This window comes from Plectropomus leopardus, chromosome 4 (assembly GCF_008729295.1).
Source record: "Plectropomus leopardus isolate mb chromosome 4, YSFRI_Pleo_2.0, whole genome shotgun sequence".
Classification (NCBI taxonomy): Eukaryota; Metazoa; Chordata; class Actinopteri; order Perciformes; family Serranidae; genus Plectropomus; species Plectropomus leopardus.
This window is the reverse complement of record NC_056466.1, coordinates 10343086-10361009: the sequence shown is the minus strand read 5'-3', so window position 1 is coordinate 10361009 and position 17924 is coordinate 10343086. Positions and strand designations below refer to the sequence as shown.

Below are 17924 nucleotides of genomic sequence, written 5' to 3'. Positions count from 1 at the left end.
CAATCAAATAGTGCATCTCCTCTTTTGTGGAGTTTTTTTTTCTCCATCCACTGACGCATTAGATAGTGTTATGTTAACTCGAGGAGACAAAGACCACGAAAATCACTTAGACAGACCAAGCCAAAAAACTCTGGTTCTTTCAGTTAGTTGAAAATCTTGGCACTCAACATTTCAGTGCAGTGATGCTTCCAATATGGCACTGCAGCTCTCAACTCAGCCTTCCTCTATGCCATTGCATTTGGCTGTTTGCAAGTTTTTGCTCTTTACTTTGTGTTTTCAATAGTTTGTCCCTGTTCAGCCTCAGTGTACAGCTCCCGCGGGCTTCTGACAACATGCATGTGTCACCTCACCTTTGAACAGGGCAAATGACACAACGAAAGGTATATAATCTTCCTGTTTTAGCCCTCAGAGCATGGCTGTTTTTGAGAACACAGGAGTGAAAGCAAAGACTCTCATTGACTCAGCAGGGAGAAAACAAAGAAATGGAGGAATATGAGATCAGCAGCCCCCCAGGTGAATTCACACCTCAGTGATATTTACTCCCGCATGGACCAGCACTGTCAATAACACATCAGCACACGCCTCAGGTGTCTGGAGAAGGTGTCTGGACCTGTGAAACAATGTGAATTAAACAAGTTTCAGGGATGTGGGAATAGAACAATGGGCTGATTTTGTTTGATCTGTGTCATTATTCAAGCTACAAAACGGCCAAAATAAACTGAGCCAGAGGAAGTCTGGTATTGTTTTATCATTAGCTTGTAAAACAACCCACACTTCTCAGTCTCACTGTGGCTTTAACTCCCTCTTAAGATGCCAGGAAAGGGGGAAAAAAATCTTTGCTTTTACATCCTTGGGCTAATTTGGGTAGTTTTTGCCATCAACAAAACTTGAACATTTTTAATGACTAACTTATGGTGTGAAATCTGGGGATATAGAGACATTACACAGTGCATGTCCAACAGTCTAAGGACTAGAAAAAGGCACAATATCAGACTGTTCACTCAGTGGCCACTTAATTAGGTACACCTGTTCAACTGCTTGTTACACAAAAATATAATTAGCCAATCATGTGGCAGCAACTCAATGTGTTCAGGCATGTTGGCACAGTCAAGACAATTTGTTTAAGTTCAAATCAAGCAAATCAAGGAATGGAGAAGAAAGGTGATTTTGAAAGTGGCATGGTTGTTGGTGCCAGGTGGGCTTGTCTGAGAAGTAGCTGCTGATCCACTGGGATTTTCACACACAACCATCTCAAGGGTTTACAGAAAATGGTCGGGAAAAGAGAAAATACCCAGTGAGCAGCAGTTCTCTTGGTAAAATGTCTTGTTGATGGTAGATGTCAGAGGAGAATGGCTAGACTGCATTTAGCACCAAAATTGGACAATAGAAGAGTATAAAAATGTTGGCTAGTCTGATGAGTCTCCATTACTTTTGTGATATTCAAATGGTAGGCTCAGAATTTGCTTTAAACAAGGTTAAAGTTTTGAACTGTCTTGCCTTGCATTAGTTGTTCAGGCTGGTGGAGGTAGTGAAATAGTGCCTGGGATATTTTCTTGGCACATTTTGTGCCATCTTGGTACCAACTGTGCAATGTTTAAATGCCATGGCCTACCTGTTGCTGAGCGTGTCCATCCCTTTATGACCATAGTGTGCCCATATTCTCATGGCTGCCTCTAGCAAGATAACGCACCATGTCACAAAGTTCAGATTATCTCAAACTGGTCTCTTGAACATAACAATGAGTACACTGTACTCAAAAGGCCTCCACAGTCACCAGATCTCAATCCAGTAGAGCACCTTTGGGATACGGCAGACTTGCATCATGGATGTACAGCCGACAAATCTGCAGCAACTGTGTGATGCTGTCATGTTAATATGGACAGAAATTTTGAATGTTCCCAGCGCATTGTTGAATCAGTGCCACAGAGAATTAAGGAACTCGTTTTCATTCCCAGCTTGTCAAATATCAAAGCTTCGTCACGCTCCTCAGTGTGTCATAGTGATGTGCAGCGCACCCTTTAGCACATCTATGTGACACAGCTGAAACACTGAGCTACACATGGCTCATGTTGTGAAACGACCAGTTAGGGTTCAGCAACAAATCTACTTGGCTGTGTGTAGAAAGACCATGTTTTGGGTTAAAATAACTCAATTTGTTGTGTAATGTAAAAGCAACGTATTTACATCAGTAGTGTACAATAACCATACATGAATAGCCTCACATTACATTAAAACAACATTGACTTTTGGTTTTAGACGGGAGACTAACTGCGGTGTCCTGAAGTTTGATTTAGTTTGACCCATCTACCTCTTCTCCCTCCCACCCTTCACAGACTTTCCCTGCTCTTTATACTACATTAGTTATTCTTAACGTCATGTATTGCCATGGATGGCCCTAAATCAGAGTTACTTCAAAGCCTGGTGTGTCTCATGAAAGATACCAAAAGGTGCCGTTGGCATCAGTATCACGCGGCGAGGGACGCTACCAAGTGGCAATATTTGACGCCCTGTGAATAAAAAAGGGGTTGGTAGTTGTGAGAGCAAAAGGGGGTTTGACCAGTACTAGCAAGGTGTACCTTAGAAAGTAGCCTGTGAGTAGTTATGTGTATACATGATTTTGTAGACCTACTTCTACGTTCTGGTTGGGCATAATGGACTTACTGTTGGTGCGTGCACAAACACACACACACACACACACACACACACACACACACACACACACACTTTTTCTATGTCTTAAGTGACTGTAACTAATTGCGCACACTTTTTTTGTTGGAGAACTCAAAATTGTCACAAGGTGTGACTATCAGTGTTAATGTGTGTCAGCCCCGCTCATTAGGCAAGAGGCGTAGTCTAATTAGTGAGGGGCTCTGTTCAAGCCAAAAAAACTGGGGTAAGTTTGTCATTATAAAGTACCACACCGATTTATGGTGAGTTGCACACATATTGCTGCCTCTACATCACTGCAGAAAGGAGACAAAATTTACAGAGTGGATATTTTTAGCTGGTATTAGGTTACTTTCAAAATGTAGGGAGCATAAAGTAAATTGTCTCTCAAGAAGAGTTCAGACAACGGGACAACCAAGCCTCTGAAACACTTGCACCACTTCACAGCTTCGTGTTTAACCACCTGGCACCAATTACAGGCTAAATTAAAGCAATTACAGCAGTCTGCACAGCATTAGGAAAGCTCCTCTTAATATGGTCAGAACTGCTGAAAGATGAATACAGTAATCTGGATTTATTGGTTAATTTAGGGGTATGGGCAAATGTCGCACTGCACAGTCGATCTTGTGGAGCACTGTAATTACAACCCCGATCTGCAGCTGCAGGCTAGGGCCCCCTGCTGTACTGCCAGTCTAAAGGTTCTTTGCAAAATTTGGGATTTATTTGATCTAAAATAGAATTCATTCCCTGTGTCTGCATTATGCAATATCCCAACTTACACACTTACTGTAGTTTGTCTTTTATCTGTGTGCCGCCTCACCTCCAGGCTCCATCGGTGCAGAGCTGACAAGCAGCAATGTCAGTGTGTTCGTCACCTCGGATGCAGGAAACACATGGAGACAGGTGAGGGGGTTTTTTTGTTTTTTTTGTTATAATATCACTCTGTCAGCTATAATGACACTGCAGAAGATAATAAAACAGTTTTTTGAAATATTTGTGGAGACACCTACAAAGGGAAAATGTCCACCTTTTATGTGGATTTCCAATCAGTGTTGATGCTGAATGTAGTCAACTGAAGCATTAAATCCCTCAGTCCTAGAAAGCAGAGTTCTCCTGCTTGTGGACTGCCTACATGTAAGAGGATGCATTGCACACAAACGTCTGACACCCAAAACACTCACTTAATTGGTCATCTTCTCTCTCAGCCCTGTGGGTCACAGTTATCTTTTCAGGCTTATCTTCATCCTGAAGAAGGTCTCAAAGCACGTCTTTGTCCAAGTGAGGAGTAAAACTTTCATTTAAAGCCAACTTGTGCGTTGGCTCTCTTAGGTTGTCATCTGCGACAGCATCCAACAAAAACTGCCCACGCTGAAATTTGATGCAGCAGAATGATATATTTTCTGTTGGCATTGGAGGGCACCAGTCAGAGTTTGGTCTTCGCAGCTCAGGTCTGGAGGGTCTCCGCTGGCAATGTCGTCTTATTCAGCTGCAGCCTTGGTTTCTCTCTCCTGCAGTTCTGCAACGGTACACTCTGGCTCCAGTGAACACGGCTGAATTTCGGAGTCACTGTAAACGCTGTAAAATGTACCATCATCAATAACATCCTCTGCACTCATACTTATGGTGCCATTTTTGCTGTTGTAAACATAGCTAGTTTGCAAGAAACAAGTGAGAGAGCACAGGAGCGGCATCTGGAGCAATCAAATGATCAAAATGGAAAGTCAGAACAAATAATTCACGGCCATTAGGAGAACACTAATATGAAAGTTTTCTTTTTCATAATTACACCTGTGCATGCAAATTGTAATTGTAAACAGGGAAGATTATGCAAAGGGCTTCCCCGCATTAATTTATTTGTCGGCCCGCAACAACTAGATTATTGGAGTAGGACTGTCCATTTGGAGCACTATTGTAATATAGATACCATTCACTTATTTACAGCACACTTGTGTCAGAGACATCACAGCAGAGCGTTGGGCGCATTGAAAGTGAAACTTAACCGTTCTTTCTCTTTGGTCTTAAATATAAACTTTCGCTTACAAACAGCTCTTCTCAACCATCGATGTGATTTGATCAGCCGTGAATGGATCGACAGATCAATAATCAAACCTACAAGTGACAAACTAATGCTTAGGAGGCAAAAAAACGATGGAAACTCTGTCTGCTGCACTGGCCCTAAGGTTTCCAGCAGAACATCGCATTGTTACGATGTGATCAATGTGTTTCACTTCACCCACTGATGACTTAAATTTTTTGGCTGATCGGTATATACAGTATACATATATATAAACTTCTAGTGTCAGTTATAGTCTGTCGAGACACGTGGCTATTGGCTGAGGTCAGCTTCCAGCTGATATACACTCATGCACACTGCAGTTAATATTATATCATTAATATCACAGACTTGGACCGTATAATCAATTTTTCCCATGATGTGCCCAATTGAATTACAGCCTCCATATGGAGGATCATGAACTGACTTGACCTGCTATCCTCTCACTAAAAATACCCCCCCCCTCACTCGTTCTTCCTGATTTTATCATATAGCCTTTTAATCCTCGAACACTAGCCAGAGCTTTTTAAGGTCGATAATCAAATGAAATTTTAAGAGTTATTTGAGTCCCTGCTCACAGTGCCTGTGGGTGGCCCTTACCTCACCTGATCCTGGCATTGTCAAATGATGGGGCTTGTTTCTAATTAAACACGGCAATGAAAAATTATCATTTGCTGGCTGATGTAGCAAACCTTGGTGTTTACTGTGTTTGTGTGTGTTGTGTGATACAGAGTGGGTGTGTGCAGACATGTTGATCATGTACACAGTTAACAAGCCACTGTAGAGTGAGCACTCTCTGTTCTCGTCCCTGCAGATCTTCAATGAGGAGTATGCGGTGCTGTATCTTGACCAAGGAGGAGCTTTAGTGGCAATAAGACACACTCCGCTTCCCATCCGACACCTGTGGTGAGTCATTGTGACAGAGTCGTCATTTGTCACAGCATGACTAATTCCCACAGAGAGAACCCCCAAGTCTTAAGTTAGTCATAAAGAGAAACTTGCAGGTTAATCTTTTATTATATATTTTTGTTATTATATTTCTACCTAATCTTTTCTGAAAATGGCCATTCAAAAAGTTAATGCAGGATTGCATATGTTTTATATGTAATGTATATATGTGTATGTGTGTGTTTATATTATTGCTATATTAACATTAAAAAAAGTAATAAATAAATAAATCAAAACTAGCATTTTTATCCATATTTGCCATTGTGTAATTTGGCTGCTCTCCCTTTCGTTGAGTAAAAATTCCTCACAAAAACGGCTGTAGTGTTTATTTCTGTATATTTCTTTTAAAATCTAGTGACTACATATTTTCCCTACACACTGCCTCACTGCAAAGTCTAACCTGTGAGTGGCTCTTTAAGGCAAATGAGGTTGTGTTCGACCTGGGGGACGATATGATTCTGGTTAGTAAACCCACCAGCCGTGGAAAAGTCTGCTTTGACAATTGTCATCTTATTTCACCTCCGTGTTTGAAGCCATAATGAGCCATGCGTCTACTGATCACTGAGCAGAGCGCCTCAGCCCTGCGTGGAATATAAAATAAAGTTGTTAAGCAGCTCTCAGGGTCATTAGCTCGTGCACACAGTTAGCGTTGGTGGCTCGTGCTAATGCTGTTTGTGTTCCCAGGTTGAGCTTTGACGAAGGACGGCAGTGGAACAAGTACAGCTTCACCAACACGCCTCTTTTCGTGGACGGGGTGCTGGGAGAGCCCGGGGAGGAGACTCTCATCATGACGTGAGTGACAAACATTTGGAAATCTATCAATCACACTGAAAAATCAAAGCAACAACAATAATCTCTATGCATGTCGGGGGGGCGTACAGCTCCATCTAAGACTGCTTGATTCAGCATTCCTGACTGCCTGTTTTCTTTTTTCATGAATAAAAAAAAAATCTCTCAAGGTCTACCCAACATCAAAACTGGCTGTCTCCAGATTATGATCACAGGAGATCAATGCTTTGGCAGCCAACGACAGCGTGACTGTCCATTTGAAGAACATGAAGGAAAAATGATCAAAATGATACAACGGGGGGAAAAATGCCAGAGAAAACAGACAAGAAACTTTGGTTTAAAAAAAAAAGTTTTAACAGCATTTAAAAGTGGGAAGAGCAGTTATCATCTTTTGACGTGTCCTCAGAAACCAAATTTATGAGGATTCTTTTTGTGTTCTTTCACATTTATTATTAGAGTAGCCCAGAGCTGGAGAGCATGCATATGGTATGACACAGCACTACTCCCATATTGCAGCAGAGATTTAGGACTTTGGGATGTGTTACGAAAGAGTTTGCACAGCCATTACATCAATGTTTCAAGACACCTGCCATAAATGACAGACTGACAGTCGGCTCTGTAGTCAGCTCTACAGGAGAGTGATAGGGCGCAGCTGGAGAGACAGAGAGGGAGAGAGAGAATAGGAAAATGCACAGCAATAGTCTCAGCGAGAAAAAAAAACACTTAGGGAAAAAGGGCAGTGTAAAGACAATGCGTTCAGGTTTGCATTGAGAGTTCTCGAGCACGGAGCCTCTTGGCTGGCAGACACACCATTAGTTTTCATAAGACTGCACTGTTTTCTTATCAATTTGTACTCATTTTTACAGTAAGTGCCTGTCATGGTCGGGTGCCTCGAGAGCTAATTGACAGATTGATTGTGATAAATATGTTGTGGTATGAATGGTGAGGGGGGTCAGCGCAGAAAAACACACCCATTCAATTTAGCTGGAGATGGAATATTTATCTGGTTAGTTCGCTAACCTTGGATTCTGTTTTGTTTTTACCACTGAAAAATATGAGGAAATTCATTATGATTAAACGTTCAGAGGAAATAAGTTAACACTTTTCAATAACAATCAGTTCAAACTTCTTATATAAAAATGGAAAAACAAAAAACTTCAGGTGTATAGGTGCCAGATTGGGAATTATAGTTCAGGTTCTAGAGTAAGGCTGGCACATATTTATTTACTTACTGTTAACAAATCCTATGGGAAGTCCAAAACCAGCAATATGTTAAGGGGCCAGTATGCTGATTGGTTGAACAGCTCCGAAAACACCCTCTTGCCCACCCCCCCATGGCTTTATAACATCAAAAATCTGAGGGGCTGCATCCTACAACTTCTATGAGTTAAACCAGAAAAAATATGAACACTTGTGTCTTATGATGAGGTTGGGCAACACAACACACAGACCAATTTTTCTCTAGCACAAAATTCTGGGCACTAAGCATAAACAGTTTCTATTTGGTGGCACTGAAGCAGAATGAAAATAACAGACTTAAGTTAAATACAAGTGAATCAAATTTGTACTTAAGTACAGTACTTGTAGTAAGTAAAGTGAAATTCCACCACTGGGAGTAAATAGTATATATAGTGGGAACTATTTTCAGCTGTGGATCAATACACTCTTTGCGCTCCAGTGCAATATAACAGTATGATTCATTGGTGTTTTTTAAAATGTCTAAAAGCTCTGTGGCACAGGTGAATAAGATAGTGTCCTGTTTGTAGGATCAAGTCATTGGTGGTTTTTGGTCTTCTTGGGGAATTTGTTGACAGTAGAAAAACATAAAAAATATCACCAGCCTAATCCTTTAACACCACTTCTGTTGGTCATTATCTGCAGTGTGTTTTGTGCGTAATCTGCAGCAGCGTGCTTTGCTATTTTCCAGGATATTTGGCCACGTCAGTCATCGCTCCGAGTGGCAGCTGGTGAAAATAGACTTCAGGTCTATCTTCAACAGGAGGTGTACAGAGGCCGATTATCAGACGTGGCACCTACACGACCAGGTACGCTCCCTGCCTGCACAGAAATAAAGACTAGGCTTGTTTATCACACACCCTAAAAGAGTGCTAAAGGAGAAATGCATGTTTACAACCCAGATGGAAGAGAATCTTATTTTTCTGCAAAAAAAAAAAAAATTAATCAAATTACAGTTAAAGCAAATGATGTATCACAATTTTTATTTTTTTTGTATTTTTTTTCTTTTTTTTTGGTTTAAATTTTAATACATGGTGCTGCTAATAATGATTTTAAAAAAAATCACTAAACAGAGAGCAGTAATTGTGCGTCAAAATATTTTACTTGCAAAGTGTCATTTTACGTTGTCACTGACGGGGTGTACAGACATTATGCCATGATCCAAAATCCAACAGAAAAATCACATAGGCTTTTTGAAGAGGGAGCCAGGGCAAAGCTAATTTTTGTGGTGGCCTACCAGAAAAAAACATCACTGTCATTTTCTGAGAAGCAATTTTTATAAAGTTTAAAGTTATAAAGTTTTTTGTAGTTATTAGCAGTAAAAATGTAATAAAGGAAATATCAGACAGACAGGAAAATGCTAAATATATGATTAGGACAACCATTTGACTTTCTAGCAAGAAGTGTTATCAACCAATTCTTCAAATAGCGGCTTGATAACTTGATCTCTGTCCAACACCACTCTTTTGTTTACTCCATGTAGTAGATTCTCAGTACATGACTCTATTTTGAGCAGCTAATTCAGATTTCAGACTCTTGTGAATCATCATCGTTTGAATTTTGCATTTCAGATAATGCATAAAAACACAGAAATTTAAGAGTATTAGAAAAAGAAATGCTGTGCACACATCGGAAGTAATATTGTGGGAGTTTTTTCATAGTACTATATATAGAACACAATTTGGACACTCAATAAAATCGCTGAAAGTAAGTAGTGCTCCTGGTAACACACTGGGAGTGATTTCAGACACGGCCTACAGTGTGTGCCTTATGTCAGCAGTCTTGGCTTATGAATGCACCTCCATTCTGCAGCATAAACAAAATCCCTAAAAGCGGATTAAAGTTTTGACTTAATGAGCTATTATTCCAAAATAAGATGTCAATTCCTGCATGAAAAATAAAACCATCTAAAGTCTGTGGAGATTGTTTTCTCTGTAGTGCTGCTTCTGAAGGTTTGGTTGAGACAGAGTTTAGCGCGAGCCGAGTTCCCTTGATCAAACGCCAGGCTTCAGCGTCTGGGTAATGTGTGATCACTGGCTGCTTTTAGCCCGGCTGTAGTGAGTGGACTGACGCTCGACATCTTTCAGCTCCCAGAGCACTTATGCAGATTCTTCAGCCATTCCTGCTGAGCGAACCGACTCTAACCCCCTGCATACATTAAACCTGCCCAAAAACCCCTCAACCTGGCCGGGCCTGAAGCCGAGCCAGCGTGCCTTTATTCATGGATCCGCTCTTTAATTGGTTTAGACACCCATATGCTCCGAGCAGGCTAATGATCAAAACATATAGCATGGAAGATGACAAGAGTCCAAGCCAATTACAGGGCTAAATGTAGAGGTGCTGTAGGTCCCAGTCTGCTGCAAGAATAAACTAAGCACTACCTCAAAAACAGAGGACAGTGTTTGTGTCTGAAGACCACTGGGAAAGTTAAGGACGTTTTCAGGAGCTGGGAGTCTATTTGTGGATACAGACAGATATTTTTAAGCATCTCACTACTGACACCTAATGCACAAAGACAGAATGTTCCGGTCATAAAAACAGAGCAGCAGTGTAGCATGGAGGATGCAGTGAAACAGACTGGTGTTATCGTCTTATCTTTTTTGTACTCCAACTGATTTTATATTCACTTTGCACGCATAGATACAAGGCTAAAAATGGATTTGGCGCTGGCAGCTTTTGCCACTGAAGCTCCTTCTTATTCGTTCATCCCAATATCACAAAAAAAAGAAAAGAAATCTCTAAAAAAGGACTCAAGCAGCACATTCTCCAGTGTGACACTTGCGACACAGTAACAGTTGTCGAGTTTAGCACACCACACGGCACAAGACCGTAAATATTCGCTGAGCAGGAATGCACAACGAGCTGAAGTTAAGCGAGCCAACGTGTGCTTTTCACACAGAGTAAGATGCACACATGGTTGGTTGCATCATGTAAATTATTTATGGTGGCAAGTTACAAAAGTAGCTCATTTTTAAACTCTCTCCTCTCTGTTCTCTCCTGAAATCGGGCCCTGCAGGGTGAGCCGTGCCTCATGGGAGTGAAAAGAATCTACCGGAAGCTGAAGCCCACGTCCAGGTGCGTTATGGGAAAGACGTACTCTGTGTCTATGACATCGGGCCCCTGTGACTGTACAGAGGCGGACTTTGAATGGTGAGTTTAAAAAAAAACAAACTTTTTTTAATCATCCAATCTTCAGTCCCATTTGCCTTCCCTTTGTAGTGTTGTTACATTTTACAAAGCAAACTCAACGTGGGAAATCAGTTGTACAATGTATTCTGTGACTCTGCAGGAAGCTTTATAAAAACTGAAATAATAAAGCTAATGATGTCATTAGTGTTAATCAGCTTTGGCTACAAGCTCGTAATACAAAGACTGGGTTATAAACATGTAGTAACTGGAGTTTAAGCTGCAGTTTGGCAACGTAGGAGCCAACGTTTTTGGGCGTTGACCTAAACTAGGGACTAAAAGTCAGGATGTCTCAGCCTCAGTCGCTCCCCTTTCGACTATTCAATTTTAATCTGTCTTTTGTGAGCCTCCAGCTCTAAATGTATGTGAGAAATCAGTGTGCAGGAAATGATGCCACACAAAGTGCAACTCTGCAGTGCCGCCATCATTAAAACCTCAAACAAAGTGAAAACAAATTGGCGCTGTTTGACGCTCCTGTTTCTGGCATCCAGCCCTGATGTGATGTAAATCCCATTAAAATTGCCACCGTGGCATCACCTGTTGGTTCGTTTTTGTTTTGAGTTTGACATTTTTGTCATTGCCGTCATGAATTTTTGGAGCCAGAATTGACGATATTTGGATAAGAGGGGAGAGACGACCTTAATGCTAGCTGCTAGCTCGGCTAGCACAGTATATTTACAGCTAAGGTTAAATGTGATAATGATAATAAAAATATTTTGCGATTAAAAAATAGGCTTAAAACCATTAAAACAAAATTAACTTACTGGAAAAACTGAATATTTGCCTTCGAGAGAGTCTTTTAGTGCAAATGAACATTGAAAACACTTTTATAGGCAACCAAATTGTTACATTTCTGATCTCCTTGTTCCTTACTGTACGTCTTGACCTCAAATCTTGGCGTCTTATACTTCCCCCGCTCCAGCTTCATAACAAAAGGTGATCGTGCATTTGCTGTTTTAAACCCTACCCTCTGGAACAATCTTTCCCATTAGATTTGCTGACTGTTTTAAGCATCTACTAAAACTCCACCTTCAATGGCAAGCCTTTTTATGGCAGCTCCATGAGTTGTGTTTTTCTTCGTTTGTTTTGGTCTCTCATTGTACTTTGTTCGATATCATTTATTGAAACTCAATTAATTCATTCATTCGCTCATTTATTTCAAGTGTGTGTTTGTGAAGTGCTATGTAATCCCATGTTTTTTAAAAAGTGCTTTATAAATAAAGCTTTACTTATAATTAACTCTCATGACCAGAAAACACACTGAAATAGTGACTGCTACAGCTACTCCTGTACTCTGGCCATGTTGCCTAATTAGTGTTGTCACTGTTGTAGCACCTTGTCAGCCAGCGTCACCTATGTGACACTCAAAGTGGCTTTAAATATGCAAAACTTTAAGCCTTAGTAGAAGGTAAACTGGTAAATTATACAAAAATTCAGCCCCTGTAGAGTTTGCATGGGGGTCTCTGGGGAGTAACTCTGTTTTGGAGGCAGCCTAAAGAGGTGGTTTGAGCGGCCACAGTTTTTGGTACTTCCATGCTGGCTCCATTTTTCTGTCCTGGATGTTGCTGAATACCTTTAAGGCTAAATGATTTCCTGAAACAGCTTGGTACTGTGGTTTTTTAACCAATCTTATTCAAACATCAGCAAAAAGCTCATTTTTGGAAATAATTTTCAACAGTGGATGAATACCCATTTGTTATTCTAGTAAGAATGTTTTTGTTTTTTGCATCGTGGGACAATAGTATCCATCAAGAGCACACTGAAAAATCAAGTGTATTCTGCACACAGACACACATTCTCAACAATGAGTGTCAATTAATTCATCACCAACAGCTGTAACAAACGGCTCAATCTGAAAAGTGCATCAATTAAAAAAGAGCTTACACACATGCACATATTATTTATAACTTGTGTAGTCCTGTGTCCCGATTTGACTCCTACTGTGAGCTGCCTGAGCAATTCTAAGGGACTATTGCTCAACGATGACACAAGAAAAGAAAAAAAGACTATAATAAATACACAAGTGTGTTTGTTGATTTCCCGACACTGAATTGATTTCACCTGACTATGACTGATAATTCAAAGATGCTTTGGTAGCTGCTGCTAGTGTCTGTTTCTGTTACCAATGCATTTACAACACATTTTTAACATCCTCACAACCGGCTATGAATCATCAGCAGTATTAATGTTGTTGTTTTTTTTCCTCTCTTTGGTCCCAAATCTGCAGGTCTCTTGAGTGAGGCAGCTCTTGGAATAAGCACCATCAAAACCATAAATCACTAAGCCTAATAGCTTTCATTAACAATCACAACACTTTTGCATCTGTGTGCATGTCGCACTAATTGGGGCAATTTGTCCCTATCATTTTGGGGACACGGCGCTGCTCTGCCTTTTAATTTGTAGGACAAACAACTCATGGGCTGTGTTTAAAACCACCAAAGAGGCACAGAACAGTCGCTGTAACTTCTGTGAAGTCAGTACTTAAATGACATTAATTTTACATGTTGTTTCCCACAATTCTGGACCAGAATTTCAATATCCAGGAGTCTGAAATGCAGAGCAGATGTTCTTTTTCAGCTTTGAATATTTTATCATCTTTTGATTGATTTGTCTGTGAGTAATATCACTCATTTTACAAGTACATGTCTCACTTGAAATAGTGCATTTCTCATTTTAGGATTGAATTTTCCAAGCAGAGCAGGAATATTTGCATCTGTCTTGTCTGTCAGTGTTTCCTCCATGGTTTCTGATTGTATGTGTTTTTCTGTTGTTGTCTGCTCTGAACATCACAGTGATTATGGCTTCGAGAGACGGACCGACGGCAAGTGCACCCCTGCCTTTTGGTTCCATCCATCATCGATGTCCAGGAGTTGCACCACAGGGATGACTTTCCTTAACAGCACCGGGTATGCACAGGACGAGAGCAGACTAGAATCAACACGCATATTCTCAATAGTGACTCGCGGGCATTGGGTAAAATAAATGGTGCATTTGAGTTGAATAGCTTCGGGTACATTAATTAGTTTCTCAGGGACAACAAGGACAGGCTGAGGAAAATGTGGGCTTGAATGATCAAACATGCGATTTGAGAATATAAGCCACTGGTAACGACATGATTTACAGTGGGTGAAAAAGTGTTTGAAAAGGCTATAAGAGTGTGCAAATTGCTACGGCTTCTCCAAGATGTACTCTTATTGACAAAACAGCATCACTCCAAGGTCCATTTAATAGTCGTTCTGGAGTTTTCAATCATTTCAACATTTAAGCCAACATAAGAAAAAAGTCCTTAAAGTGCTAAGAAGAAGGAAAAAAAGGGAAATCTGAACTACTTGATCTGTCTCTCAAAGACAACTGGGCAGATTTTAAGAGCTAATGAAAACTATGTCATGACTAAAACCTCCAGAAAGTCCTATTTGAAACAGCACGAGGTGAATTCAAAAATGGTTGGCCTACCCACCCGTTTTCTCATTTACATCTATGTAAACTGTAAATAATGGAGGTAGTCACCACAAAAGAAAGGCTGATTCACACAGCTGACATCGCTGATACTGATTTTTGTGGCATTTTTTTCAGAAGGATTAGCCCTTTCTTTTTCATGGGTTTAAAGAAATATAAACAAGCCAGCAAACTAAAAATAGGCTTAAAAACAAAACGTACTTACCAGAAAAATATTCAACTCCTTAGAGGGTCTTTTAGTATAACCAAATGCTGAACAAGACTTTTTTGGAGACCAAAATATTATAATTAACGTTCATGAACTGAAATCACCATGAAATAGCAACGGCTGTGGCTATACTCTGTGAATCTGGGATTACTCCGTGGTTATGTAAAATAGCACTACCAGCCAACATTGTCACCCTGGAAGACAATTGTCAACAACAGTTAAATGGGTGATTTATATAGATTTCTATAAAAATTCACCACCTGTACAGTTTTCATAAACGGAGAAATTAGCTGGGGAGACCAAAACTGTGTTTTGTACCAAGTTGTTGCTTTTTCTGCTGTAAAGTTGGGCAGTTTAACATGGGGGTCTATAGAGATTGCCTCACTTTTGGACCCAGCTTCAAGTGACCATTCAAGGAACATATTTTTGCACTTTTGCTTTGGCTTCAATTTTTAGCCCCAGACTTTTAGTGATTATTGGCAAATCATGATTTGGGTTGAATTTGTCCAACTACAGAGATATCCATCTCTAATCTGATCCAATTTTTACTGCCACCCCAGCATAAAACATTTTATGCTCACAACTTTGACACTCAACAGTTTAGTCAGTATTATCTTTTTTTTAAAGTGCCCCTGCCACTCTGGTTAATCCACAGAAGGCACCATCAAAAGTTTTTATTCCCCCTTAAACAATTACTGTATTCTGTCTGTGTCATCATTAAATAGTTTGTGTTCTCCAGCATATCTACATCTTTAAGCTTTTGTGTTTTTATACCCCCAGCTACAGGAAAGTGGTCTCTAATAACTGTACAGCTGGAGTCAGTGTGGAGTACACTGCCAGGAGGCAGCAGTGTCCCATCCAAGCGCCCAAAGGTCTCCACCTGGTCACCAGCGAGGGCTCGCTGACAGCCACCCTGGGCACCAATGTCACCTTCCTTGTTTTTCTGGAGGAGGTACGCTCTTTTGTGTGGTTGTCAAAAAGCCTCATAAACTGTCACACCAAGTAAATGTCATTTAAAATGCAAACAAGGGTAAAGTCTGAATTATCAGTGTTTTCTACATAAACCAACATTACATGGTGCAGTGGATGTTTTAGAGTGCAGTATTCTCTATGATCACACTGTCACATGGAAGCAGAAGTGACGCATCCTGACAGTTTGTCACTTGTATATTTAGCTCCACTGCTGAGTAAAAAAAAAAAAAAAAACAGGTGTTATTGTTAAATTGTTTAAAATATTGTCTCCTGCACACAAACATCCCTTGACTAGATTGTTTCTATGGAGACAAAGAAATTATGCTAATCTCCAACTGTGTTATGTTCATGCTCTCAATACACGCAATCACTAACAAAATGTTTTATGTTAGTATCTAGTATAAACATTTCAGAGACCGTTTAAGACGATAAAAGCCTCTCTAACTGCCTTTGCTGCTGATGCAAACCAGCAGAACTTTGACAAAGAGACACAGTAACACTGCCACAGAACCAGGGACAGTGGTGGAAATCAACTCTTCAAGTACTCTATTAAAGGGAAAATTCACCACCTTTTATGTGGAGGTCCCATCAGTGTTAATGGTAAATGTCATCAATTTAAGCAATAAACTCCTCAGTGTGTGCTGTTAATTTGTAAAAATGGTAGAAGTACAGAAATTAAATGATAAAACTACAACAAAAAATAACGACTGCAACAAACCAACTGAACACATAGAGTCACATAGTTTATTGCTATAAATTATGCAATACTAAGTTGATATTTCTTGATTTTGCAAAATGATTTAGAAAAACAGTAGTTTGAAATGAGCTTGTATTATTATTTTAGTGCTATTTAGTCCTATGGGATTGGGATTACCGGGGGGCTTATTGTGTGATTTTGAAATAACCCACCACACGTCTGTGTTTTGTGCGGTACATTTGTTCAGGATTCCATCTTTTTTTTCTTTTAAATGAGGGTTACACAAGGGAAACCAATTCTGCCTCAATTGTCACATCATTCATTTCATCATCTTTGAGATTTAGCTCTGCAGTTGCATTCAGGCAAACTCTTTTTGCAAATGGCTTTACATGCTGTTGTAGCCTACTGCATCCAAAATGTTGTCAAAACTTTTACCTGTAACACAGTCTCCATTATTCTCTGCTAGGAAAGAGGCAGAAAGAAGGCCCAGAGGTAACAAAAAACCTAAATGACATGAAATCACAGAGTTACAGGTTCACACATTCAGTCATGTGATGACTATTGTATCACATGACTTCTTGTGTCTGACGAAATACGGTTGGTTATTTGTGATTCATGTTTTTCTTGTCAAATAAAGGACATGGCATATTGGCATTGGTTTAAGATCACAAATGATCTCAGCAATTTAAGAAGTACCTAAAACATACACAGCTATACAAAAATGACTTAAGGTATAGCTGGTGCAACACAGTCACGAGGATGCAATTTGCCTAAAATTGATGCGACAAAGCAGAGTAACATCGGCCACTGCCATCAATCTCATCTTGTTTGCAGGCGTCCTACGGCAGTCAACAAGGCGATTATCAGCTGACGCTGATGTTGGGTCGATAAATTGGTACATCCCTAATCTAAAGAACCATACTTTATAAAGAGTAGGATGGCAGTGACAACAAATCTCTAACTCTTGCATTGAAAATGTCAAGCTCTAGGACGTCACTGCACAGGAAGAACAAAGTGCTCCGTGCTGGTGGAGTGCAATATAACAAGTCACTTGAAAACTTGAGTGAATGTGTGGTTGATAAAAGGCAAAACCTGCAGATTCCCTGAAAGTGTTTGTCCTGTGCAGGGTGACGGGGCGAGAACAAGCATCACGCTGGACTTTGGAGACGGCCACGCTCTGACCTACTCCAATGTGAGCTCTATTGAGGACGGCATCAAACATATCTACAAAGCTGTGGGAATCTACCGGGTGACTGCCACTGGGGAGAACAGCCTCGGCTCAGAGACCGTCATGCTCTACCTGCATGTAACATGTGAGGATATTTTTAAGATTTCTGTTTACAAATGTGCACATGCATTTATTTAGATAGGAGAATCTTCATTTTTTTGACACTCCTGCTTTTTGGCTCTCTCTGCTTTCCACTTTTTATCACATTCAGTGGAATTGCAGCTGTCAGCTCGAACACAGCGTGCCACATTCTGCGCTTTATCTCTCCACAGAACATGCTCCCCTCCCATAACCAAACAAACAAGTGAGATAGAACAAATCCCTTTACACTTCCACTCAAGTCAGCTTATGCTCCACAGCCGCTCAGCCCACGGAAGCCACCGCAGCCTCATATGTAACAGGGCTGACCACCCCTGGTGTATTCAGAGGGTGACAGATGTAACGGAGCTGACTTATTGATCAGGGAGTGCCATTGCCCCTGCCA

The 17924-nt window shown here is 40.4% G+C and overlaps 1 protein-coding gene across 1 annotated transcript in view; it reads left to right on the top strand.

The window, feature by feature from the left end:
• Positions 1-17924, top strand: part of LOC121941934 (VPS10 domain-containing receptor SorCS1) — a 180514-nt gene that overhangs the window by 148378 nt on the left and 14212 nt on the right. The window contains exons 12-19 of the mRNA XM_042484952.1: positions 3494-3570; positions 5535-5626; positions 6353-6460; positions 8385-8502; positions 10710-10843; positions 13672-13785; positions 15324-15495; positions 17339-17525. Coding sequence (XP_042340886.1) covers positions 3494-3570; positions 5535-5626; positions 6353-6460; positions 8385-8502; positions 10710-10843; positions 13672-13785; positions 15324-15495; positions 17339-17525 — 1002 coding nt within the window. The remainder of the gene's footprint in view (positions 1-3493; positions 3571-5534; positions 5627-6352; positions 6461-8384; positions 8503-10709; positions 10844-13671; positions 13786-15323; positions 15496-17338; positions 17526-17924) is intronic.